The following is a 24,990-nucleotide window of genomic DNA, read 5'->3' on the forward strand; positions in this document are numbered from 1 at the left end:
TTTGAACTTCTTGCAGTCCATGGGACTCTCAAGAGTCTCTTCCAGCACCATAATTCAAAAGCATCAATTCTTCGGCGATCAGCCTTCTTTATGGTCCAACTCTCACTTCCATACATCACTACTGGGAAAACCATAGCTTTTACTATACGGACCTTTGTTGGCAAGGTGATGTCTCTGCTTTTTAAGATGCTGTCTAGGTTTGTCATTGCTTTTCTCCCAAGTAGCAGGCGTCTTTTAGTTTCGTGACCACTGTCACCATCTGCAGTGATCATGGAGCCCAAGAAAGTAAAATCTCTCACTGCCTCCATTTCTTCCCCTTCTATTTGCCAGGAGGTGATGGGACCAGTTGCCATGATCTTCGGTTTTTTTTATGTTGAGTTTCATTTTTTTTTATAATAATTTTTATTACATTTTTTTCCAAATTACAGATAAAACAGAAAGAAGAAAGAGCATAGAAAATAGAAAAAAAGAAAAAACAGAAAATCACAACCATTTCAGCAACTTATTTCAGATTTCTATCGGACTTCCCCGCATCTCCCACATAGTGCATTCTTAACAATAAAATTATCAGCAAATTATACCCTTGTTTCATGTGTTTCTTTGTACTTTCAATTGCAGTTTAAGTTTAAATCCCTTATTTTCCATTTACTCTAAAAATATAGCATATTGTCGTTTTTACCCATTTAAACTTTGATTCTTTCATAAATATTATCCAATTTCACATATAATCCACTCTCGTTGCTGGGGCTAACATTCCAAGTCATACGGCATCTTAAAGTTCATATAACTTATAATACTTTTGCAAATAGTCCTTAAATTTTTTCCAGTCCTCCTCCATTGCTTCTTCTCCCAAATCTCGGATCCTTGCAGTCATCTCGGCTAGTTCCATGTAGTTCATCAATTGCGTATGCCAGTCCTCCAGTGTGGGCAAATCTTGAGTCTTCCAATGCTTAGCAATAAGGATTCTTGCTGCTGTGGTAGCATACATGAAAAAGGTTCTATCCTTCTTTAACACCTTCTGGCCGACAATGCCCAGAAGGAAGGCCTCCGGTTTCTTGGGAAAGGTGTACTTAAACACCTTTTTTAACTCGTTATGAATCATTTCCCAGAAGGCCTTCAATCTTGGACAAGTCCACCAAAGGTGAAAGAATGTCCCCTCAGCTTCCTTACACTTCCAACATTTATTATCGGACAAATGGTATATCTTAGCCAGCTTGACCGGGGTCATGTACCACCTGTATACCATTTTCATAATATTTTCTTTCAGAGCATTACATGCAGTAAACTTCATACCGGTGGTCCATAACCTCTCCCAGTCTTCAGACATGATATTATAACCAATGTCCTGAGCCCATTTTACCATGGCTGATTTAACTGTCTCATCCTGAGTGTTCCATTTAAGCAGCAAGTTATACATTCTCGATAATAACTTGGTCTTTGGTTCTAACAACTCTGTCTCAAGTTTCGATTTTTCCACCTGGAATCCTGTTTTTTTGTCTAGCTTAAAGACCTCATTAATTTGGGCATAATGTAGCCAATTTTGCACCTTACCTTTTAGTTTTTCAAAGCTCTGCAACCTCCAATTACCTCCAATGTTTTCTATTATTTCCCAATATTTCGGCCAGCTGGCCTCCATATTAGGTTTTTTCCGAGCCTTGGCCTCTATTGGTGATACCCACCTCGGAGTTTTGCTTTCCAATAAGTCTTTGTATTTTTTCCAGACCATAAATATTGCTTTTCTGACAATATGGTTTTTAAACATTCCATATGATTTTCCCTTGTCATACCACAAATACGCATGCCAACCTAACGAATTATTAAAGCCTTCCAGATCTAGGACATCAGTGTTTTCTAACAGAATCCAATCTTTCATCCAGCAGAAGGCCGCAGCTTCATAATATAACCTTAAGTCTGGCAGGGCAAACCCCCCTCTCTCCTTTGCATCAGTTAGTATTTTAAACTTTATTCGGGGCTTTTTGCCCTGCCAGACAAATTTAGAGATATCCTTCTGCCACTTTCCAAAACATTCCACTCTGTCCACAATCTGCAAGGCTTGAAACAAAAACAACATTTTTGGCAAAACGTTCATTTTTATAGCTGCAATTCGGCCTAACAAGGATAGTTTCAATCTTGACCAGATTTCTAGATCTTTTTTAACTTCTGACCAACATTTCTCATAATTATCTTTAAATAAATTCAAGTTCTTGGAAGAGAGATTGACCCCCAGGTATTTTACTTTTTTAACAATATTTAGTTCTGTTTCCTTCTGAAACCCCTCTGTTTCAGTAGCTGTCAAATTTTTCCCTAACACCTTAGTTTTTTGTTTGTTCAGCTTAAAACCCGCCACCCGACCAAATTTCTGAATCAATTCCAAAACTCTTTTTGTACTAGATTCTGGCTCCTGTAACGTTAAAACCAAGTCATCTGCAAATGCTTTCAGTTTATATTGTTTCGCTCCGACCTGTATTCCTTGTACCTGCCGATCCTTCCTTATCATGTTCAGCAAAACCTCCAGGACTGAAATAAACAATAAAGGGGAAAGGGGGCACCCCTGACGTGTTCCTTTTTCAATATGAAGTTCTTCTGTCACCACATTGTTCACTATCAACTTAGCTTTTTGTTCTGAATAGATTGCTTCTATTCCATTCTCAAACCCCCTTCCCACTCCCATCCCTTCCAAGTTTTTCTTCATAAATTTCCAAGAAATGTTGTCAAAGGCCTTCTCCGCATCAATAAAAATTAGCACTGCTTTAGTATTAATATTTGTTTGTAAAAGTTCCAGAATATCGATAATATTCCTAGTGTTATCAAACAAATGTCTACCTGGGAGAAAGCCTGCTTGGTCCTTATGAATTACTTCATTTAGTACTTTTTTAAATTTATTAGCCAAAATATCTGCAAATATTTTGTAATCCACGTTTAGGAGTGAGATGGGACGGTAGTTCTTAAGTTGAGTCTTTTCAGTTTCCACTTTAGGTATCAGTGTGATGAATGCTTCTTTCCACGTATCTGGTGCCCTCCCTCCTCCCATAATCTGGTTGCAAACCTCCATTAATGGTTGTATCAAGTAGTCTTTTAACATCCTGTAGTACTTGGAGGTAAGTCCATCAGGGCCTGGAGATTTGCCTAGCTGCATATTCTGAATGGCATCCTCGATTTCTTGTTGTGTTATTTTACAGTTCAAGATTGATCTCTTCTCTTGAGATAGTTCTGGTAGGCCATTGTCTTTCAAGAATTGTTCTATCTCAGTCACTTCCTCAGACCCTTGGGTGTACAGTTTTTTAAAGTATTTCTGGAAGCACTTTCTAATTTCTCCCGGTTTCTGAATATTTTTCCCTTCAACTTCTAGGTTGGTAACATAATTTAGTTTTTGTCTCTTTTTCAACTGCCAAGCTAGCAGTTTCCCACATTTATTCGCAGATTCAAAAGATCTTTGTTTCATTTGTTTGATTTTCCATTCCACTTCTTGGTTGATCAATTTCGTGTATTGTGACTGGTGGAATTTAATTTCTCTTAAAGTCTCTTTTGATTTTGGATTCAGTCTTAATTTTTTCTCTCCATCTCTTATTTTCTCTAATATCTTGTCCTTTTTCCCATTCCAAAATTTTTTCTTAATCGTATTCTGTTGTATCAGAAACCCTCTCATAACAGCTTTACTTGCGTCCCAGATTATTCTTTTTTCCACCGAGGTGTTCAAGTTAATTTCAAAGTAGTCCTTTAAAGCTTTTTGGGCCTTCTTTACAATCTCTTGATCTCTTAGCAGGTTGTCATTCATTTTCCATCTGAAGGAATCGGCAGTAGTAAATCTCATTTCCATTTTCAGAGCGTTATGGTCGGAGCAGGTCTTTGGGCAGATTTCTACTCTTGTAGTCTTAAGTGCCAGCCCTCTAGTTGTCCAAATTTGGTCGATTCTTGTCCATGACAGGTGAGCCTCAGAGAAGAAAGTTCCTTCTTTACCTAAGGGGTTTCTCGTCCTCCATAGATCAATCAAATCCATATTGTCAGTTAGTTCGAAAAAAGTTTTTGGTAGTCTTCCATCCTTGGTCAGGTTCTGATTCTGTGACTTATCCATATAGGTAGAGACCACCCCATTCATGTCTCCCATCATAATGATGTTAGAGTAGTCCAGATAGTCCAGTAATGTCTCATGTAGCTTCTTGTAGAATTCTGATTTCCCCTCATTTGGTGCGTAAATTCCTAATATCAAAACTTTTTCTCCTTGGGTTTGTATTTCAATTGCCAGGATTCTTCCTTGTTCATCTTTAAACAAAAATTTTGGTGATAGATTCTCCTTTGCGTAGATCACCACGCCTCTCTTTTTAACTCTGTCTGATGAAATAAATTCTTGGCCTAATCTTTTGTTTATTAACACTTTCCTATGGAGCCTGGTCACATGAGTTTCTTGCAGACAGATTATATCCAAATGTTCCTTCTTCAAGATATGAAAAATCCTTTTGCGTTTTTCCGGGGAATTTGCACCATTAATATTCCAACTGTACAGCTGCAGAGACATCCTGTATCAATCTGTTGTTGCTCTTTATGAGGCGTCTTCTTTCTTGTCCGAATCCGAGGGTGCTGGCTCTTTTCCAGACTCTGGTGGAGGCCAAGGAGCTGCTACTCCCTTCTGCAGGTCTTCTCCGTGGTCGTGTAGAAACTTCTGGCTATCCTCTTTCGTTTTGATTTTAATCTTCTTTCCTTTGTAGTTGAATGATAGGCCTTGTGGAAACTCCCACCTGTAAGGTATTCCGCTACTTCTCAGAAGTCCAGCTAGATCAGTGTAGTTAGATCTGAGATCCAGTAATTGTTTAGGGATATCCTTGTAAATTTCTGCTCTTCTGTCCTGGATCTCGAGTGCTTTATTGAAGTGTAGGTCAAGTAATTTGTCTCTCTCCTGCTTGGTCCTTAAGATGATCAAACAATCTCTGGGCCTGTCTTTCCTGGCAGCTCTTCCCAATCTGAATGCAGTTGTTATTTTAAAGTCTGTATCTTCCTTTATACCCCAGAATTTAGAGAATTCTGTTGTCAAAAAGCCGGTCAGATCCTCTTTCTCAATCTCTGGGATGGAGTGTAATCTTAAATTATTTTCCCTGTTTCTCAGTTCCACCATAGACAGATAGGCCTGCTGGTCGCTGATATGTTTGTGTAGCGGCCTTACCTCTCCTTTCAATTCATCCACTTTCTGAATTGTTTGATCAGCTTTTTCGTTTGCAGCCTCGGCCAGTTTCCGATTCTCAGATGTGGCGTCTTTTAAATTCCCAATTTCTTGTGAATGCTTAGCCACTTGTTCAGATAGTTTAGTGATTGAAGATGTGGCTAAGTCAATTTTTGCTGTTTGGTCATCAACCTTCTTATTCAAGATTGCAAATTGTTGTAGCATTTCATCTAGAAGGGTGCCAGATCCCCCTGCTGCCATATCCTCAGTTGTTGGCTGCTCAGCTTCCTTGGATGGGGCTGTTGTTGAAGGTACAGCTCCCTGTAAAACAGCAGGGACCGAAGATCTGCGAGACTGGGAAATCAGGGTTGTTTGTACAAGTTGGCCTTTCCCTGCTTTCGACGCAGCTCTTGTTTTTGGAGGGCCACTCAATCCACACCTGTCTTTGGATTCAAGGTCAAACTGTCAAATGTTCCATGGGAAAGACAGGCCTCGAAGTAGATAACCAAACCACAGAGAGTCAAAACAAAGTTAGTTCTCAGGAATTTGTAAATCCCAAATTCCACTAGAGGGAGTATTGTTGCAGTTCAAGAAAGAAGGAATAAAGTTTTGGTCGCCATTAAAGTTCCTGCAGCTGAACAAGTTAACAATAGTCTTTTAAAAAAACTTTTTTCCACTGGCAGAGCCCTTTCAATGTTACCACAATAGTCTATCTGAAGGTGCAAGATACAGTTGTTTAATTGTATCTTCCAATGATGCCTCTATGTATCCATTTCAACTTTGTATATGTATCCGCAAAGCAACCCTTTTCCCCCTGCCAGCCCGGGACTGGGTTTTTAAAAGTTTTTAGAATCCACAAAAGGAGAAGGTCTCCAAGTTAAATCAACACAGTAGCAGAAAGAAAAAAGAAGGCTTGCCTTTCCCTTCAGTTGCTAGCTCCGCCAGACGCATGATACTTCCCGTATTAAAATCCCTTTCTATTGCTTCCAGCTTGTCTGTTCCTTTGCCTTTGATCACTAAGCACTACCGGGAGACGGACTTCCTTTTTCTCGTCTCCCGCTTTCAGCCAAATTTTCAATTTACAGTCCCGAATTAATACTCTTCTTACTCACGAGTAGATGATTTAGAGTCCAATGCTTAAGGAAGAAAGGTCGGCGCTCATCAGCAACAGCCGCGCGGCTTCGCTCCCGCAGAAAGAGCGATGTACTCTCAGCACCGCTTCCCCTCCGCGCTTTCGGAGCCCCTTACGGGGTCCCTTCTTCGTTTTGGGGGTCGCTCCAGGTGCCCGCCGAGTCCCACGGCCACGAGCTCACTCTGCTCGTGGTTTTTCTTGATGGATCGTCGCTGTGCCGTAGCGAACGATCCTTTCCTGCGGAGCCCCTCTTCAGAGACTGAAGAGGACCGCCATTGCCCGTTTCGCGCCGCCTCCGGAAGTCCCCTTATGTTGAGTTTCAGACCATATTTTGCGCTCTCCTCTTTCACCCTCATTAAAAGGTTCTTTAATTCCTCCTCACTTTCTACCATCAAGGTTGTGTCATCTGCATATCTGAGGTTGTTGATATTTCTTCCGGCAATCTTAATTCCGTCTTGGGATTCACCCAGCCCAGCCTTTCGCATGATGAATTCTGCATATAAGTTAAATAAGCAGGGAGACAATATACAGCCTTGCCGTACTCCTTTCCCAATTTTGAACCAATCAGTTGTTCCATATCCAGTTCTAACAAAACCTTATTAATGTTGCTTTTAATTTGACATGCTCTTAATGTTGACTAACAGTCAGAGGGATAGTTAGGATGATAAGGATATTGCCTCCCTCTGTGGGTGATGGATAGTCATGTCTTCTACAGTCATACCTCGGGTTACAGACATTCCAGGTTGCGCATTTTGGGGTTGCACAACGTGCCAAACCCAGAAGTACCGGAACAGGTTACTTCTGGGTTTCGGCACTCGCACATGCACATAAGAGCTAAATTGCGCTTTGTGCATGCAGAGAAGTGCCAAATCGTAACCCGTGCATGTGCAGATGCGGCACTGCAGGTTGCGAACGTGCCTCCCGCACAGATCACATTCGCTACCCGTGCGTCCACTGTATTCTGCTTTTCTGTATTCCTGCTGAAGAGCTTTCTTGCATTTGGTCCTGTTAAGATGTGCACTGGCCGTCTCCCAGCAACAGTGCTGAGTGAGTGTCAGTGTGTTTGCAAAGAAAAGGAAGTTCCATTTTGTTTGAACAGAGTCTGTTCCTCACACTGCAGAGATCTGTAACTGAGAGGTGGCTTGACTGTGTTTTCTTTTCGGCTGTGATCCTGTGGAACACAGGAAGGCGCCTCATGGCAAGCCAGGCCATTGGTCCACTGAGCTCTAGATTGTTGGCACTGACTGGCAGCAGCTCTCCGGGAGGCATTCCAGCCCTGCCGGGAGATGCCTTTGGAGATGGAGCCTGGGTCCTTCTCCAATAGCTACCTGCAGCATCAAACCCCTTGAGGATGTACTGTTTCTATCTCTGGCTGTCACTCCAACTGGTATTGCTCCTCTGTTTCTTAGCTGAAACAACTTGAAACATATACTGCATGGCCAGCTGAGTCACACCAGCAGTTGCAGTTCATCTCCAGGGCACCACGTACATACCACAAATCAGAAACCGTTTGACTGAAATAAATTATACCAGTTTGCATCCCTCTTGTTGCTTTATTAATTGTGCCTCAGATCTGCAAAGCAGTGATAGGGAAATTTCAGCCTGGGCTATCCCTGCTTCAAAGCTCTGGAGGTTCTCTGTCACCCCAGGTTGCATGAAGACAGTTGCTAGAGTTGGCAGCAATGGGGGAAGCTGGAGGCTGAAATCCTGAAGGCAGAAACACATTCTCTGCTGGGCGGGCAAAAGTCAAAGGCCAAGCTCCTCACCTTTGCCCGGGGCAGAGTCTTCTTACTGGCTCCCAGTCCCAGGGGCTGAGGAAGGGCATCCAGGATTTCCATGGCAGAAATGATGCTCTGCATGCTGAAACTCTGGGAGCTGCTGCCAGGCAGTGCAGACCATGCTTAGCTGTTAGCGTGACTCAGTACAAGGCAGCTCTCTGGGATGAGAGGACACACCCAGCCCCTTCTGAGCCCCATGAAGGCTTGGCGGTTCCAGGTAGCTCATTTGACCATGTTCCAGGTAATCCCACCATGACATTCCTGGTTAAGCCTTGGAGTCTTTGAGAAGTCCTGAGGATGGGGGTACTGGTGCTTTAGTGGCAAAGGAATGGAAGACATGGGGGGAGACACACCACCCCGATCTCCAAGTGATGCAAGATTGCAGGGGTTCCAGGCGATTACCAGTGTTTGTGTTTCCTTTGGAAATGAGGCACAACAGAGACTGTGGAGTCCTTGTGATATAGGGTTTATGTACACATATCTACAATGGAGGAACTCACAGCATTACACACCCAGAGGTTCTTGCTTCTCCTGTGGTCTCAGTCTTGAATGCCAGCAGAAATCAGCCACGGCCCTCTGTCTCTCTACTCTGTGCTGCCCCTTTTTCTCTCTCAGCTCACATCCCAGCCAACTGCAATTCTAAAAACAACTCCTCTCCTTTCAGCTCTAAAACTCTACTTCAGAGGCCTCTGACATGGAGCCATTCGCTTTGTCCCCCAAGACTCATCTTTAGGGGGCCATCACCAGGCTGGCTCCTGCCTTGTATTTCAACATGCTAAAGCCAGGAATTAGAAGGGGGGTCCCAGAGTCAGAAGGGGAGTCCAGGCACCCCACGTATTCATAACAATATTGAAATCTAAGACTGTGGCACGAAGTGGTGCCCTTCCTCTGTATTCTGAACTCCCAACTCAGCCCCAGCCAGCATTGCCATTGGTCAGGAATGATGGGAGTCAGTGGCCTCCATGGGGTTGTCCCTAAAAAAGTTTGGCCCAACTCATAGTTGTAGACATGGCTTAGATCTGGTGTTTACCTCTATGGATGTTGGTGATCTGACACTAAGTAAAAGTGAAACAAAAGAAGTGCCATGGTCGGATCACTGCCTGGTGCAACTGGACTTCTCTGCAGCCCTTTCCCTCTGCAAGGAATCATAAAACCCACTGACAAATACCCCTTCCTCTTGGTTCATGTGGGAACCAATGACACTGCAAGCAATAGCCTCCAGAAGATCAAAAGAGATTACGAGGCTCTCGGCAAGAAATTGAAGCAACTAAATGCACAAATTGTCATCTCATCTGTCCTCCCAGTTGAACGATGTGGCCCAGGGAGAGAGGGAAAAATAGTGGAAGTGAACAGCTGGCTTCGCAAATGGTGTAAACAGGAACGGTTTGGATTCTTAGATAACGGACTGCAGTTTCTTGAAGATGGACTTCTGGCAAGCGAAGGGCTGCACCTCACAACGGTTGGGAGAAATGTTTTTGCCAAAAATCTCAGAAACCTCATCAGGAGGGCTTTAAACTGACTAATGTGGGGGAGGGAGACAGTGCTCCTGAAGGTAGGAGTCTATCAATTGATGAAGATGATCATCCAAATGTCATAGACCAAATGGAGCAAACAGCACGCAGACCTAGTGGTGGGAGGAAAAAATCCTTAAATAAGAGACACGGGGGAATGATTAATGGACTTCAATGTCTGTACACTAATGCGCAAAGCATGGGAAATAAACAAGATGAGCTTGAGCTCTTGGTACAGCAAACTAAATATGACATAATAGGCATCACTGAAACCTGGTGGGATAAGTCCCACGATTGGAATGTAATAATGGGGGGATACAATCTATTTCAGAGAAACAGACCAGACAAGAAAGGAGGAGGAGTGGCGTTATATGTCAGGGATGTGTATACCTGTGAAGAGATCCAAGATTTAGAACCTCAAAGCCAAAGTGAGAGCATTTGGGTCAAAATTAAGGGAGAGAAGAATAACAGTGACCTCATTGTGGGAGTTTACTATAGATCCCCAAGCCAATCGGAGGACATAGATGATGCCTTCCTGGAACAGATGGCCAAGCATGCAAAACGAAGGGAGATAGTAGTAATGGGGGACTTCAATTACCCGGATATTTGTTGGATGTCAAACTCAGCCAAGAGCATAAGGTCAAACAGATTCCTCACTGGCCTTGCAGAAAACTTCATTGTCCAGAAAGTGGGAGAAGCAACAAGAGGAACAGCCATCTTAGATCTGGTCCTAACCAATGTTGATGACCTGGTTAGTGGGGTAGAAGTGGAAGGATCATTAGGCGCGAGTGATCATGCTCTTCTGAAGTTTACTATACAGCGGAAAGGAGCAGCCAAGCATACTAGGACTCAATTTCTTGACTTTAAGAAAGCCGACTTCATAAAATTTAGGGAAGTGCTGGGTGAGATCCCACGGACAGTAATACTAAAAGGAAAAAAGGAAAGGGAGTTCATGATGGCTGGGAGTTTGTTAAGAGGGAGATAGTAAAAGCACAACGTCAGGCAATACCAATGAGACAGAAACATGGAAGGTGCTTAAAGAAGCCAGGGTGGCTATCTAAAGAACTTTTAACTGAGTTAAGATTAAAAAAGGATGTGTACAAAAAATGGAAAAGGGGGGAAACCACCAAAGAGGAATTCAAACAAATAGCCAGCACGTGTAGACACAAAGTCAGAAAAGCTAAAGCACAGAATGAACTCAGGTTTGCTAGAGAGGTTAAAAGCAACATAAAAGGCTTTTATGGGTATGTTCGTAGCAAAAGGAAAGAACAAAGAAACACTGGGGTCACTCAGAGGAGAAGATCAAATTTGCAGATGACACCAAACTGGAAGGGCTAACACCCCAGAGGACAGGATCACACTTCAAAACAACCTTGACAGATTATAGAACTGGGCCAAAACAAACAAGATGAATTTTAACAGGGAGAAATGTAAAGTATTGCACTTGGGCAAAAAAAATGAGAGGCACAAATACAAGATGGGTGACACCTGGCTTGAGAGCAGTACATGTGAAAAGGATCTAGGAGTCTTGGTTGACCACAAACTTGACATGAGCCAACAGTGTGACGCGGCAGCTAAAAAAGCCAATGCAATTCTGGGCTGCATCAATAGGAGTATAGCATCTAGATCAAGGGAAGTAATAGTGCCACTGTATTCTGCTCTGGTCAGACCTCACCCGGAGTACTGTGTCCAGTTCTGGGCACCACAGTTCAAGAAGGACACTGACAAACTGGAACGTGTCCAGAGGAGGGCAACCAAAATGGTCAAAGGCCTGGAAACGATGCCTTATGAGGAACAGCTAAGGGAGCTGGGCATGTTTAGCCTGGAGAAGAGGAGGTTAAGGGGTGATATGATAGCCATGTTCAAATATATAAAAGGATGTCACATAGAGGAGGGAGAAAGGTTGTTTTCTGCTGCTCCAGAGAAGCGGACACGGAGCAATGGAGCCAAACTACAAGAAAGAAGATTCCACCTAAACATTAGGAAGAACTTCCTGACAGTAAGAGCTGTTTGACAGTGGAATTTGCTGCCAAGGAATGTGTTGGAGTCTCCTTCTTTGGAGGTCTTTAAGCAGAGGCTTGACAACCATATGTCAGGAGTGCTCTGATGGTGTTTCCTGCTTGGCAGGGGGTTGGACTCGATGGCCCTTGTGGTCTCTTCCAACTCTATGATTCTATGACTTCTATGATAATGATGATGATGGCGGTGGACTAGGCGGACTAGGGTAGTCCCCTAAATGTTCCGCTGCAACCTCCTTCCCAAAGCCCAGGAAGTTTCTGCCCAGCTTAGGGAGGGAGTCGGAATGCTCATACAGTATGTGCAATGTCACACACACACACACCGCCCCATCGTCCTTGCAAGCTGGCACCTCTGGCCCTAACTCTTCCCCTACAAAAAAAAATCACCACACACCACTGATGGGAGTTGTAGTCCAACAACATCTGGGGGCACCATGCTGGCTTTTCCTGCTTTCCTGTTGAATTTATTAAAACCATACTTCACTTTCTCAGATTTGGCAAGAATGACCTCCACCTTTTGGTACTTTCTGGGGGAGCTTTGAAGTGCTAGAAATGTGTGCTGTTTCAAAACTGAGAAGCTCAGATTCTTAAGATCTGGCTAAAATATTGTGTGTTGGATGCAATTCTGTGCTAGTCATATGCAGAGCTAGAAAAGGATAGAGCCCCTGCTTGAGTGCAGAAGGTCCAGGTCTAGTTAAATAAAGGATTGGGTAGCAGATGCTGGTAGGGGGGGTGGGGGTGGAGGAACCTGTGCCTGAGACCTGGAGAGGTCTGTCAGTTCCAGTAGACAATACTGAGCTAGATGGATAAATGTTTTGACCTGCTAGAAGGCAGCTTCTGATGTTCCAATCCCTAACTGGTAGCAACAATATTTTAGGCACCCAAATAAATCAGCACATGGAGTTTCTTCTACCACTCTGAACCCATTTTCTATCGCAGCATTTTGTCAATGTATGGGGATCCACAGCCTGTTCCTGTGTGTGTTTACTCAGGAGTAAGTCCAACTGAGTTTGGCAAGACTTATTTCCAAAGAAGTGTGCATTGTTTTCCTGAATCCTTGGACAGTTGCTGTAAGAACAGCTTATCTCCTCCTGTATTTATTTGCAGGCTTTCTCACAGCCACATCAGGGCCTCTTCCCACTCCACGTTTCTTAGCAACTGCAAAAAATGTTATGTAACTACGGTTACAGGAAAATTATGTGCTGAGGGATGTGCGTGTGCAGCCCTGATGCCAAGTGGTGTGGGAGTAAGCCAAGGCTGCAGAGAGTCTAGAGAATCTCAATGGCTCAGATTCTTCCAGAAACGAAACCACAGGCCTGCTGTTTGCTGTTCTGACTCTGGAGAAGGGAGCCTTCTTTTTCTGATGCTTTCTGTTGGAAAAGCCATCTCAAAGCTCCCTCTAGTGAGTTTTGCTGCTAGAGCTCCCAACAGAGCGAGGGTAGCATTTAACAACTCCAAACTCAATCACAACTGAGATTCTGGACTCCTCCAGATGCTTTGCTCATTGAACATTTATCCTGACCCAGCTCCACCCCTCATCCACTTGTGAGGCCCAGTGTCCTGCCTATTGTTAGCAATGAGGGAATCTAACAGTTTCAGTTTCTTCTTTTTCCAGCCTCAGATTCAGTTCTCCACATTTCCACGTCAGTTTGTAATTTTTTTAAGTGCTCGTGAAAATTTACCTGCATTTCAGGGCAAATTTCTCCCACTATCCACATTTTGTATGCAATTTTGTCTAATTGATCAATTTTTGTTTTTAAATTTTCTTAGTTTGGTGTCTACATTTTTTTACACATTACTTGGCTGGAGAAGTGCACTGTAGAATTTGGAGAATGGCTGAGTTTGTGGCCACCTATTGTTTTGGAAAGTGCTCTGGTCCATGGGGTCACGAAGAGGCAGACACGACTAAACGAGTAAACAACAACAATGAGAAACAAATGGACTTTCTCTCCTGAATTGGCAAGGGAAACAAATTCTTTGGATTCCCATGCTCTTTATTTCTGAGGCTTGTCATTCCTATTTAATTTTTTCATCCTGTACCTCATAAACATCTTTTCTACCCCTGGGGCCTTTTTGACCACCTTGTCCACCACGGGGCTTTTCTTCACCTTCTGAATTGCTGGTCATTGCAGGAACAACGGTTTAGAAATTGGTGCCTGGGTACAGTATTTCTTCTTCTCTCCTTGTTCCTATTCCCTTGTGTATTGTGTGTGTTTAAGACTGTAAACCTGAGGGTGAGGACTGTCTTGTTCTGCTTGTAAGGAAGCCCCTCTGGGAGAGTCTTTGGCTGAAAAGTGGGGTGTAAGTGCTCCAGATAAATAAATGCATACATGGAGAAGCCTTTTGAAATTGAACCTGGGACTTTCTGCCGGCAGAGCAGATGCTCCACTTCTGAGCACACAGCAGCCCTCCGGATCCTCTGGGGCTGTGTTCCCTTTACCACAGAGCAGTGATGGCGAACCTTTGAGAGACCAAGTGCCCAAACTGCAACCCTAAACCCACTTATTTATCGCAAAGTGCCAACACGGCAATTTAACCTGAATACTGAGATTTTAGTTTAGAAGGGGAGGTTAGCGCATCCACGCGGAGAGAGAGTGGAGCAATACAGTGGTGCCTCGGTTTTCGAACTGCTTAGTTCTCAAACTACTTGGAACCCAAACACTTCAAACATGGAAGTGAGTGTTCCGGTTTTCAAACTTTTTCCAGAAGTGGCCCATGCTCTGTTCTAACTTCCGTTTTGAGTGCCACACTTCCATTTTCAGAGGGAAGGCGGGCTGGGCAGCAAGTGAGCAGGCGCCTGCTGCCCTCCAGTGCTGGGTCCCTCCACTGCCACAACAGCAACCACCCCATCCTCCAGCTCCGGAGGCGCTGAGTGAGGGAAGGCTGGGCTGGGGCGAGCAGGCAAGGGATGCCGCCGCCACCCCCAGCCTGCTCCTGCTCCTGGGGCGGCTCTGCTAGGCAGTGTAGCTGCTTGCACAGGAACAGGAGCTGGATCGGGGCTGCTGAGCTGGGGAGGGACAGGCTCCATCACACTTTCCATTGAGGGGTTCGCGGCTGCACTCCCCTCAAGGGAGAAGCTTAAAGTGGCCCCCACCTCCGCCTCAGATCCCCTGCAACCCCGTGAAGGCAGCCAGGCTGAATAGTTGCTGAGGCTGGGGAAGGGGGAGGCAGCCCGGAAGCTGCACCTGAGAGCCCCTGCACCACCTGAAGGCAGCTAGGCCCTCCCCAGCGGAGATGCCCGATCCCGCTCCTACTTGCGAGCAAGCAGGAGCACGGCTGGAATCTCTCAGAAGTGGAGGCTTCGTGCTTCCGAGAGATCCCCGCCCTGCTCCTGCTTGCGATCGGGCAGCTCAGCTGGGGAGGGCCTAGCTGCCTTCTGGTGGTGCAGGGGCTCTCAGGTGCAGCACGAAGCCTCCACTCCACTCCGGACTCCGCTCCCACACCGCAGGGTGTGTAAAGCCTCAGCCTCGCAGCAGCAGCAGCAGCAGCAGCAGCAGAGCGGCTGCTTGGAAATCTCGGCGGCTCACCAACGCAGCAGTGCCCTTCTGAGCGCGTGCATAGCGTTATGCCCTCCCCACCCACAACGGAGGCTCCCCAAGGGAAAATGTGCACCCTGGAGGTTGTGGCTCCATTTTGCAAACCCCACCCTATCCGAGGCACTTCTACTCAGACACAAGTTGAGCTGAGGACTCGACGCGCTGCAAGGGCCTTCTGTCGGCTCTGTGCTGGGGTGAGGGCTCTTGAGTGCCCCCTCTGGCACGGGTGCCATAGGTCTGCCACCACCGCCATAGAGTAATCCTAGCCTGACCTGGGATTTGGAGGAAGAACATGCCTGTGAGTCTTTTGTGGCCGCCCCCCCCCCCGCCTTCCCTCTCTTCTTGCTCACCTGGCAGGAGTCTCTCTTCTTGGCAGCACATGATGTCCTGCCCAGACAACTGAAGGATGTTGCTAATGCCCTCCTCCAGATTGGCTGCAGCTTCTCCTGGTCCTCATCTAGCAAGTGCTGGTTTAAAGGAATTTGCTGTTCTGCGGCCTGACTTTTGGCAGTCAGGAGAAAGTTGAGCTCTGCAGCATCTGCTCCTCTCCTTCTGTTTTGCAGCATTATCTGCAGGGTCATGTGGGGCTCCTGTGCTGCAAGCCAAATTGCCAAGTGTTGCAACCAGTTGCACATAAGCTATTCCTAGGGAAGGGGTTTTTATAAGAAAATTGGCACCAACTTCTGCCTCATGAACCTTAGAGTGGCAATGAAGGATGATCTGACTGTGTGGCTATGGGAGGAGGAAATTGCTCCCTGTCTTCCCTTGCAACAATCATTGTGTGAAGAATTTCTTGAAACAGAAAAATCGACCCTGGCAACCATTTCTAATAGGCGATCCATCCACATGCCTTATTGACAGAAGCAGGTCCAGAGGTCATTGCCCCCATCCTCCAGGGCAAGCTTTGTGTCCTCTCCTGCTGCTGCCGCCCCACAATGCCTCTGGATAAGCCCACATCCCAGACTTGCCATTGGGGGGCTGGTCTCCAGGCTCACTGGAGAGAGAGGTTTTTCTCCAGGGGGGCAGTTCAAATGGACTCCATGCCCAAGGAGAATGGGGACTCCAATAATGCCAAGAATCTTGGGCTGTGCCTGTACTCTGGAGATTGCAGCAACCAAAGGCAACTAGCACAGGTGGACGGGTCACCAAAGCCTGTAGCAACTAAAGGGAGGGCAGCTGTGGTGGGGGGCTTTTCAAGCAAAAGTTGGGTGGCCATCTGTCAGGGATGCTTGAGCTGTGCTTCCTGCATTGCAGGGGGCTGTAGATGACTCTTGGGAATCCCTTCCTGCTACACAATTATAGAGTTCTATGATCTCTTTGAGAAGTGTTCAGCTGAGTGAAGTCTGCAGGATGAGAAGGGACCTGCCTGCCATTTTACAGTTGTACTCCCTGTGCTTCCTCATGATGGAAGGGATAAGATTACTCAGTAGTAAGGGAAATGCACTGCATATTATCATGAACCCATCCTTCCCCTTGCTTTCTAGGCAGCCTCCCTTTGCTGAAGTTTAATGGACTCCCTTGGAGGAGACTTGTCATCCTGATGCCATTGCTCTATGGAAGTGTCATGTGTCTGGGTGGCATGTTGGCCACCATGGTGTCTTGCCTTCTCTGCCAGCCATCTTTTGACCTCTCAATGCATGAACATGTCCTGACAAGCAAGCAGGCACAGGGGATCTGCAGCTTTAACCCTCCTTGAATAAGGAGTTTCCTCGCCAATACAGGTCTTGCTACAAAAGTCAGGTGCCTCCCCCACTCCCTGCTGAGCTGCAGCAAAAGTCCGTGGGGCTCCAGGTGCTCACCGGGTCTGTGTTCCTTTGGAGAATTGACACATGGCAGAGACTGTTGTAGATTTAAGAACTATGGCTTATTCACCTTTTTACATGTCTGCATGGAGAGAGTCCAGATCTTACAGCTTGGTCATTTCAAGAGGAGCTTGTCCCCCATGGCAGTGCAGCCCTGGAGTCCAAGGCATCTCTCCCAGCCAGCCTGCAGCCAACCTGCCCAAGATGGATCCCAATCTTCCTTCCCCCTTCTTTTTCCCAGAACGCAGCTCTGCAGCTTGTACTTTCATCCATATCCCAATTAATAAAAATCCTGCCATTTATTAGTTTTTAGGGTTTAGGGGGGTCCCACCCCCCAATTTTTTTAAAAAATATATATTATATTATATTATATTATATTATATTATATTATATTATATTATATTATATTATATTATATTATATTATATTATATTACAATGTTATATATATCTCATTGCAGACATCTCTAGTAACACTGTTTGAAAAACGCTCCCTTTCTCTTCAGGTCACATCCTTCAGGAGCCGTGCTTCATGCCCTCCTCTCTCAGGGTTTTCTCCTGCCTCAGATATGTCCTTGAATTCCATTAAGAACTCTTGCCTACCTCCATGGAGGAGAGAGGTGTGAGTGAGTGTGTAGAAACGATCCTATTGTACAAAAGCAAAATGTATTATTATTAGAACAAAACAAACCAGCAAGCCCCTCTCCAACAAACACATTCAAAAGGCCATAGAATGTTAATCAGCCAAAGGCTGGGTTATAGAGGAACATTTTTGCCTGGTGCCTAAAGGTGCATCATGAAGGCACCAGGCGAGCCTCCCTGAGGAGGGCATCCCACAAACATGGAGCCACCACAGAATAGGCCCGTTCTCCTGCCGCCACCTTCCGGACCTCTCGTGGAGAAGGCACTCAAAGAAAGGCCTCACGTTATGATAGCAGAGTCTGGATCAGTTCATATGGAGAGAGGCAGTCCTTGATGTATCCTGAGCCATTAAAGGCTTTATAGTCCAAACCTTTATGTATCCAAAATGTGTATTCATTGCTCACCCACTTCTGCCTCTGGCTCTGCTCCCCAGTGGCCTGTGTTCCCCAGAGGGTTCCCATGAAGGGAAGGTGTCCCTTTGACTGGAAAAGGTTCGTCACACACCCCTTACAACTGGGTCCCTTCTCCCAGAGGCTGTCGTCAGAGTCCCCCTGCCATAGGAAGTCTACAGTTGAGTTGTGAGAGTCAGTGCCTTCGCCGTTTTTTTACCAGCACCACCCCATGTGCTCTGAATGCTTTCCCTAGGAAAGATCCCTCAGCTCCCATGTTGTTCTCTCCCCAGAATCAGGACAGGGTAATTTTTTCTGTTCTTTCGGTTTTATGGTTGGAGGTTTCAGCTCTTCTGTTTTTTTACTTGTTGGGCCTTAGTTGCTGTTTTTAGCTCCTATGGAGAATTTTAGCTCTGGTTTTGTGATTTTTCAATATATACCGGTATGTACTGGCTTGGATTTTATGTCTTATTGAAGATGTGTGTGTGTGTGTTGCTATGTTTTAAATGCACATGAAAACCCATGCAATAAATCTAGTAGATATCAGAAATGGCAATGTTGCTGTTGTTGTTTAATCATTTAGTCGTGTCCGCCTCTTCGTGACCCCATGGACCAGAGCATGCCAGGCACTCCTGTCTTCCACTGCCTCCCGCAGTTTGGTCAGACTCATGTTTGTAGCTTCGAGAACACTGTCCAACCATCTTGTCCTCTGTTGTCCCCTTCTCCTTGTGCCCTCCATATTTCCCAACATCAGGGTCTTTTCCAGGGAGTCTTCTCTTCTCATGAGGTGGCCAAAGTATTGGAGCCTCAGCTTCAGGATCTGTCCTTCCAGTGAGCACTCAGGGCTGATTTCCTTAAGAATGGATAGGTTTGATCTTCTTGCAGCCCATGGGACTCTCAAGAGTCTCCTCCAGCACCATAATTCAAAAGCATCAGTTCTTCGGCGATCAGCCTTCTTTATGGTCCAGCTCTCACTTCCATACATCACTACTGGGAAAACCATGGCTTTAACTATACGGACCTTTGTTGGTAAGGTGATGTCTCTGCTTTTTAAGATGCTGTCTAGGTTTGTCATCGCCTTTCTCCCAAGGAGCAGGTGTCTTTTAATTTCGTGGCTGCTGTCACCATCTGCAGTGATCATGGAGCCGAAGAAAGTAAAATCTCTCACTGCCTCCATTTCTTCCCCTTCTATTTGCCAGGAGGTGATGGGACCAGTAGCCATGTTGTTGTTGTTTAATCGTTTAGTCGTGTCCGCCTCTTCGTGACCCCATGGACCAGAGCATGCCAGGCACTCCTGTCTTCCACTGCCTCCTGCAGTTTGGTCAAACTCATGTTGGTAGCTTCGAGAACACTGTCCAACCATCTCATCCTCTGTCGTCCCCTTCTCCTTGTGCCCTCAGTCTTTCCCAACATCAGGGTCTTTTCCAGGGAGTCTTCTCTTCTCATGAGGTGGCCAAAGTATTGGAGCCTCAGCTTCACGATCTGTCCTTCCAGTGAGCACTCAGGGCTGATTCTCTTCAGAATGGATACACTTGATCTTCTTGCAGTCCATGGGGCTTTCAAGAGTCTCCTCCAGCACCATAATTCAAAAAGAAATGGCAATACTTACTGCTTAATTTCACCATCAGTGATGAACACTTGCAAAGCAAGAAAACATGCCTGTGTGTGCGCGTTCGTGCGTGCACACACACACGTGCACACACACACAAGCCAAATAAGGAAGGGCATTGCCTGAGTGTGGGGGAGAGGTAAAATGTCAAGAATGTAAATAACTCAGGCATATGATGAAGGAAAATATAAGTGAAGGCTGTCTTATCTAGATCAAGCAGAATTGGCTAAGAATGTAAGAGTCCTGCTGCATCCAGCCAGTTACCTCTGGGGAGCTTACAGGCCTGGGCCCAAGGGCAATAGGCTTCCCTGCTGCTGATCCATCAACAACCCATATTCAGGGGCTTAAGGTTGCTGATATTGCAGATAATATGTAGCCCTCATGGCTGGTAGCTATTGATAGCCATATCTTCCACAAATTTATCTAATCCCCTTCTAAATACATAATTATAATTATGGGTGCGTAATCCCATATTTTATGGCAACAAATTCCATACTTTAATTTGGGTGGGGAACCAGACCTGTCCAGCTCTCCTCTACCAAGTGCAGGCCAAATGTGACAGGTGGGTGCAGTGACTTCAAGCCTGCTTTCTGCAGGGATTAGCTGTGCAATTGAGTTCCCTACATCTGATGTCACACAGGTATGGCTCTGGGAAAACAGCTCTGGGTCGAACTGGAGCACATGCTAAGCCACATCCAGCATGCGGGCTAGAGGTTCCTCACTCCTTGTTTCACTAGATACTTGTGTGAAGAAGCACTTCCTTTTCTCCACCCAGAATCTCCCAATATCTATTCTTCACTGGATGACCCCAGTTTGCTTTCCTCCTCTTCCTTATCCACCCACTTCCCAACATGGTAGTCTTTCTTTGTAAGATTATCCTACAATCAGAATGTTAGCAGGTTGCATGTGGGGGCTGAGGAAAGAGATTGTTTGGTGACATGTTTTGAGAGCCTGGTTTTGTGCGCAGGTGTTGTGCTCAGCGGAGCAATCCGTGGTGCTGTTTTGCCCCTCCAAAAGAGCTGTTCCAGTTATGCATTTCCCTAAAGTCAAGCAGTGTGCCAGAGCAATGGAACCATTTCTGCTGACACTTTCCTTTGTAGTTGCTTAGCCCTGAGATGGTGAGGTTGTGGCTTCAGATGTCACATCGCAGGCGAGAGGATGACAGCATTTGTATCAAATCAGTTGCCAGAGCCAGGACATTATGCACTACCTGGACTGCAGGACTCAGAACACCTCTGTGGACCAAGTTACTGGGAATGGCAACCAAGTTGTGCTGACGTCCTGCTTGCAGAGTTCCCAGGCAGTGGAGGCCCCAAGACAGTTGAAATCTTGCCCCTCCCCGCCCCGCCCTAGTGGGATAACATTGAACTAAGAAAGCTTGAATGTAATTTCCCCCCAAGATTAAATCAATATTATTTTCAGGGGTTGTCACATGGGGCCCAGAGGCTGGTGCCTACTCTGCCTATTTGGTAATCTGGCACTGTTCCCAGGGGCATCTGGTTGGACAGAGTGCTGGTCTGGAAAGGCCTTTGGTCTGATCCTGCAAGGCTGGTTGGTTGGCATCTGTCTGTCTCCATTGGAGACAAGGGAGGTCAAGTCAAGGCCCGGTCTTATTCAACATCTTTATCAACGACTTGGATGATGGACTCAAGGGCATCCTGATCAAATTTGCAGATGACACCAAACTGGGAGGGGTGGCTAACACCCCAGAGGACAGGATCACACTTCAAAATGACCTTGACAAATTAGAGAACTGGGCAAAAACAAACAAGATGAATTTTAACAGGGAGAAATGCAAAGTATTGCACTTGGGGGGGAAAAATGAGAGGCACAAATACAAGATGGGTGACACCTGGCTTGAGAGCAGTACATATGAAAAGGATCTAGGAGTCTTGGTTGACCACAAACTTGACATGAGCCAACAGTGTGACGCGGCAGCTAAAAAAGCCAATGCAATTCTGGGCTGCATCAATAGGAGTATAGCATCTAGATCAAGGGAAGTAATAGTGCCACTGTATTCTGCTCTGGTCAGACCTCACCTGGAGTACTGTGTCCAGTTCTGGGCACCACAATTCAAGAAGGACACTGACAAACTGGAATGTGTCCAGAGGAGGGCAACCAAAATGGTCAAAGGCCTGGAAACGATGCCTTATGAGGAACGGCTAAGGGAGCTGGGCATGTTTAGCCTGGAGAAGAGGAGGTTAAGGGGTGATATGATAGCCATGTTCAAATATATAAAAGGATGTCACATAGAGGAGGGAGAAAGGTTGTTTTATGCTGCTCCAGAGAAGCGGACACGGAGCAATGGATCCAAACTACAAGAAAGAAGATTCCACCTAAACATTCGGAAGAACTTCCTGACAGTAAGAGCTGTTCGACAGTGGAATTTGCTGCCAAGGAGTGTGGTGGAGTCTCCTACTTTGGAGGTCTTTAAGCAGAGGCTTGACAACCATATGTCAGGAGTGCTCTGATGGTGTTTCCTGCTTGGCAGGGGGTTGGACTCGATGGCCCTTGTGGTCTCTTCCAACTCTATGATTCTAAGTCAAGCTGTTGGGAAGTTGCAGCGCCTGCTGTGGCTGCAGAGTCTGTGCAGCAGGAGAGACATGCTTTGCTGCAGATGCAGGCTTCCAGTTGCGCTGCTGCAGATGCACCCGGGCGTTTCTTCTCTCTGCTTCCTGCCAGTGGTGCGGATGCCGGGCCTGACTGACTGTCTCCAGGCAGCCCTGGATTTAGGATATTCGTCCGTGCTCCGGGAGCTGCGGTCGTCTGCCAAGGCTCGCCCCTTGTCCCCAGCCCTGCCTCTCTTCTCCCGCGGCGCCGCTGCGGCTGACGGCGACTCCTTTCGTCTCCCCGCAGCCCGTGCTGCTCCCTCGTGAATGCGCCTCCGCAGCCCCGCCAGACGTGGCGTGTTTGGGGCACCTGCCCCTCTTCCTCCCCGGGCCCGCTGGATGGCCGAGCGTAACGTGTGAAGCGGCCGTGCGCGTGCAGGCGGGGCGAGCTCGCCGGGGCGGCGCTCGGACGGCTTCTGCTCCGAATTGGGCGCGCTCCTCCCGCGCGGCGGCGAGTCCGCGCTGGGACGCCCCCGGCGGGCGCGGCAATGGGCTGAGCGAGCGCGGCCGGTCCGCGGAGGCTCCTCTGGCGCGGCCCTTGGGCCCGATCCCCTTCCCGGCGGCGGCGGCGGCGGCGAGCGGGCGAGCGGGCGGGCGAGCGAGGGAGGGAGGCGGCGAGCCGGGCGGAGGCGGCGCGCAGAAGCGGAAAGCCGCGCTCACGCCGGAGCCCGTCGGCGCCGGATCCGCGCCTTCCTGCCGGCGCCTCTGGGCCGCCCCTCCATTTTGAAGGCAGCCTCGTCCCCATGGCGTTCAGCTCGTCGTGGCAGCTGCTGTCGCCCGTGCAGTGGGCCAAGTGGACGTGGTCGGCCGTGCGCGGCGGCGGCGGCCCGGCGGGGCCCGAGCAGGACGGCCTCGCCGGGGCGGACGGGCAGGGGCAGCCCGAGGACGACGACGAGGACGCGCAGGCGGACACCAAGTCGCTGAGTCTCAGGCAAGGCGGGCGCCCTCGGGGTTCGACGGGGCCGTTTCACACGAGACGCGCCGGGCGCAGCTCGGCGGGCGGGCGGGCTGCGCGCTCGAGGGGCGCCTCGTGGGTCCCCGGGCCGCTCTGCCCAGGCCGGGCTTCTCCGTGGCGCCGGGGGCCAGACCGGCCGCGGGGATCGGCAAATGCACGTCGGAACGGCCTCGGTGGGAAGGCCCATCTTCATGTGCAGGGCATCCTCTGACATGCTGGGTGCGTGTGTGAATTAGCCCGCATCGGGCATCCGTGAAGAGCAAACCTCTGTTTTAGACACATCCATCCACAGCGTATGCGCAGCTAAAAACGTGCTAGATGCCTATTTTGTTTCCTGAATGAAGTGTTCCAAGAAGCTGGGTCTTAGTCCTTCCACCACTTTTTGACTATCTTTACTGTGCCTGGAAGAGAAATCCCCCTTGGAGATGTGTCTCTGAGTAAAGGCAAAATGTGTTTACATATCGTAGCGGTTGTATTCGGGGCTCCATAGGTGAGCCCCCTTCTCCTCTTGCAGCCGGTTCTCAGGCCTGCGCTCTGTGGCTACTCTGTGATAAGAGGAATGCTCTCCGCATTTGGTGCTGCTTCTCAGGGAGATTTCAGAGAGGTCGGGGTTTCTAGGTCAAACTTTTTTGGCAGCATTAATTTCCGGGAAGTAACTGCAGGGCTTAACTCTCCCTGGACCTCACTTCATCTCTTGGAGGTAAATGTTCTTACTTCTAATACCAGATGCTTCTAACACATGCTCAGAGGCACTCCCTTGGCTGTATGCTGCTGTAGAAAACTGGTTGTGGGAGGACAGCCTTACAAAGTGAGGCTCAGCCAACGTCCTACCTATAAGCAGATGAAGCAGCTGCCTCAATTCACCCGGCAATGAGGCAAGGTGGGAGTCTGCCTGAGTGACATTCCATAGGCTGGGTGTGAACCACCTCCCTCTCTATCCCAGATTTCTCTTGGGGTTGCTAGTGCTTGCTCTGGAGAGCAGAGGCACTTTGAAGAATTTAAGGCCAAATTCTTTATCACGGTTTCACAATTTCCATACCTGAGCCCTGGCACAAAAACTGGGTCTTGGGTTTTGCTTTACTTCTTGATGTATGATGAATTAATACTGTGAAATGCAGCCCTCTCCCAATTTGCTGGGGTCACTCTGCAGGGAGTCATGCCTAGTTGCAACTCCCTGCAGAGTGACCCCCAAGCATTTGCAGAACTACAGTTTCCTGTCCTGTTTTCTGTTACGGGTTAGCAAGTGGCAGCCCTAGGGCTGAATCTGGCCCTCTGAGGCAGCCTAGAGAAGAGTGGCTGATGCAGCAGTGGGACTTGCTGGCTCTCTGAACCCTCCTGCTCAGAATCACTGCCCAGTGAAACTGATGAGCAACCAGGGCAGGGATGGAGAACTTGGGGTTCTCCAGACGTTGTTGGGCCGCAACTCCCAACGTATTTGGCTATGCTGACTGAAGCTGATGGGAGGTGGAGTCAAAGAACATCTGGAGGGCCGCAGGTGGTCTGCTTCAACCGCTATTAGCTCTGTGTTATGGACAAAGGGTCCCATCAGCGGAGGCCTGAGCAAGGACTTCTGCTTGCTCAAGGGGTCTTCACCCCACCTGCATCCCCTGCACTCCCTAAAATTGGCTCTGGGGAGTCCAGAGAACCCCAGAAGCATGCACGGGTGGAAGAGAGGCCAGCAGAAATATTTGCCCTGATCAACACTCTGCAATATTGAATTCCTCCCTGAACCTCCATATGCAGAGACAGTTATGCTTCAAGTACTAGACATAGGCAGCAAACCATGGGAAGGGTTGGGGAACCTTGATCCCAGGGGCTAAATTTGACCCTCCAGTCTTCTCCACCTGGTCCTTGGCCT

The 24,990-nt window shown here is 47.4% G+C and overlaps 1 protein-coding gene across 5 annotated transcripts in view; it reads left to right on the plus strand.

The window, feature by feature from the left end:
- Window positions 1-24,990, plus strand: part of TACC1 (transforming acidic coiled-coil containing protein 1) — a 130,612-nt gene that overhangs the window by 29,454 nt on the left and 76,168 nt on the right. The window contains exon 1 of one of the 5 annotated variants that reach the window (XM_082200287.1): window positions 22,868-23,108. The exons of 1 other annotated variant lie outside the window; for it this stretch is intronic. In XM_082200287.1, the coding sequence (XP_082056413.1) occupies window positions 22,921-23,108 (188 nt within the window). In that variant the 5' untranslated portion in view covers window positions 22,868-22,920. Of the gene's footprint in view, window positions 1-22,867; window positions 23,109-23,790; window positions 24,013-24,990 lie in introns of those variants that run through there. 3 more of the 5 variants (XM_082200289.1, XM_082200288.1, XM_082200291.1) reach the window with 3 other exon arrangements.

This window comes from Podarcis vaucheri (assembly GCF_965113315.1).
Source record: "Podarcis vaucheri genome assembly, chromosome: 15".
Lineage (NCBI taxonomy): Eukaryota > Metazoa > Chordata > Lepidosauria > Squamata > Lacertidae > Podarcis > Podarcis vaucheri.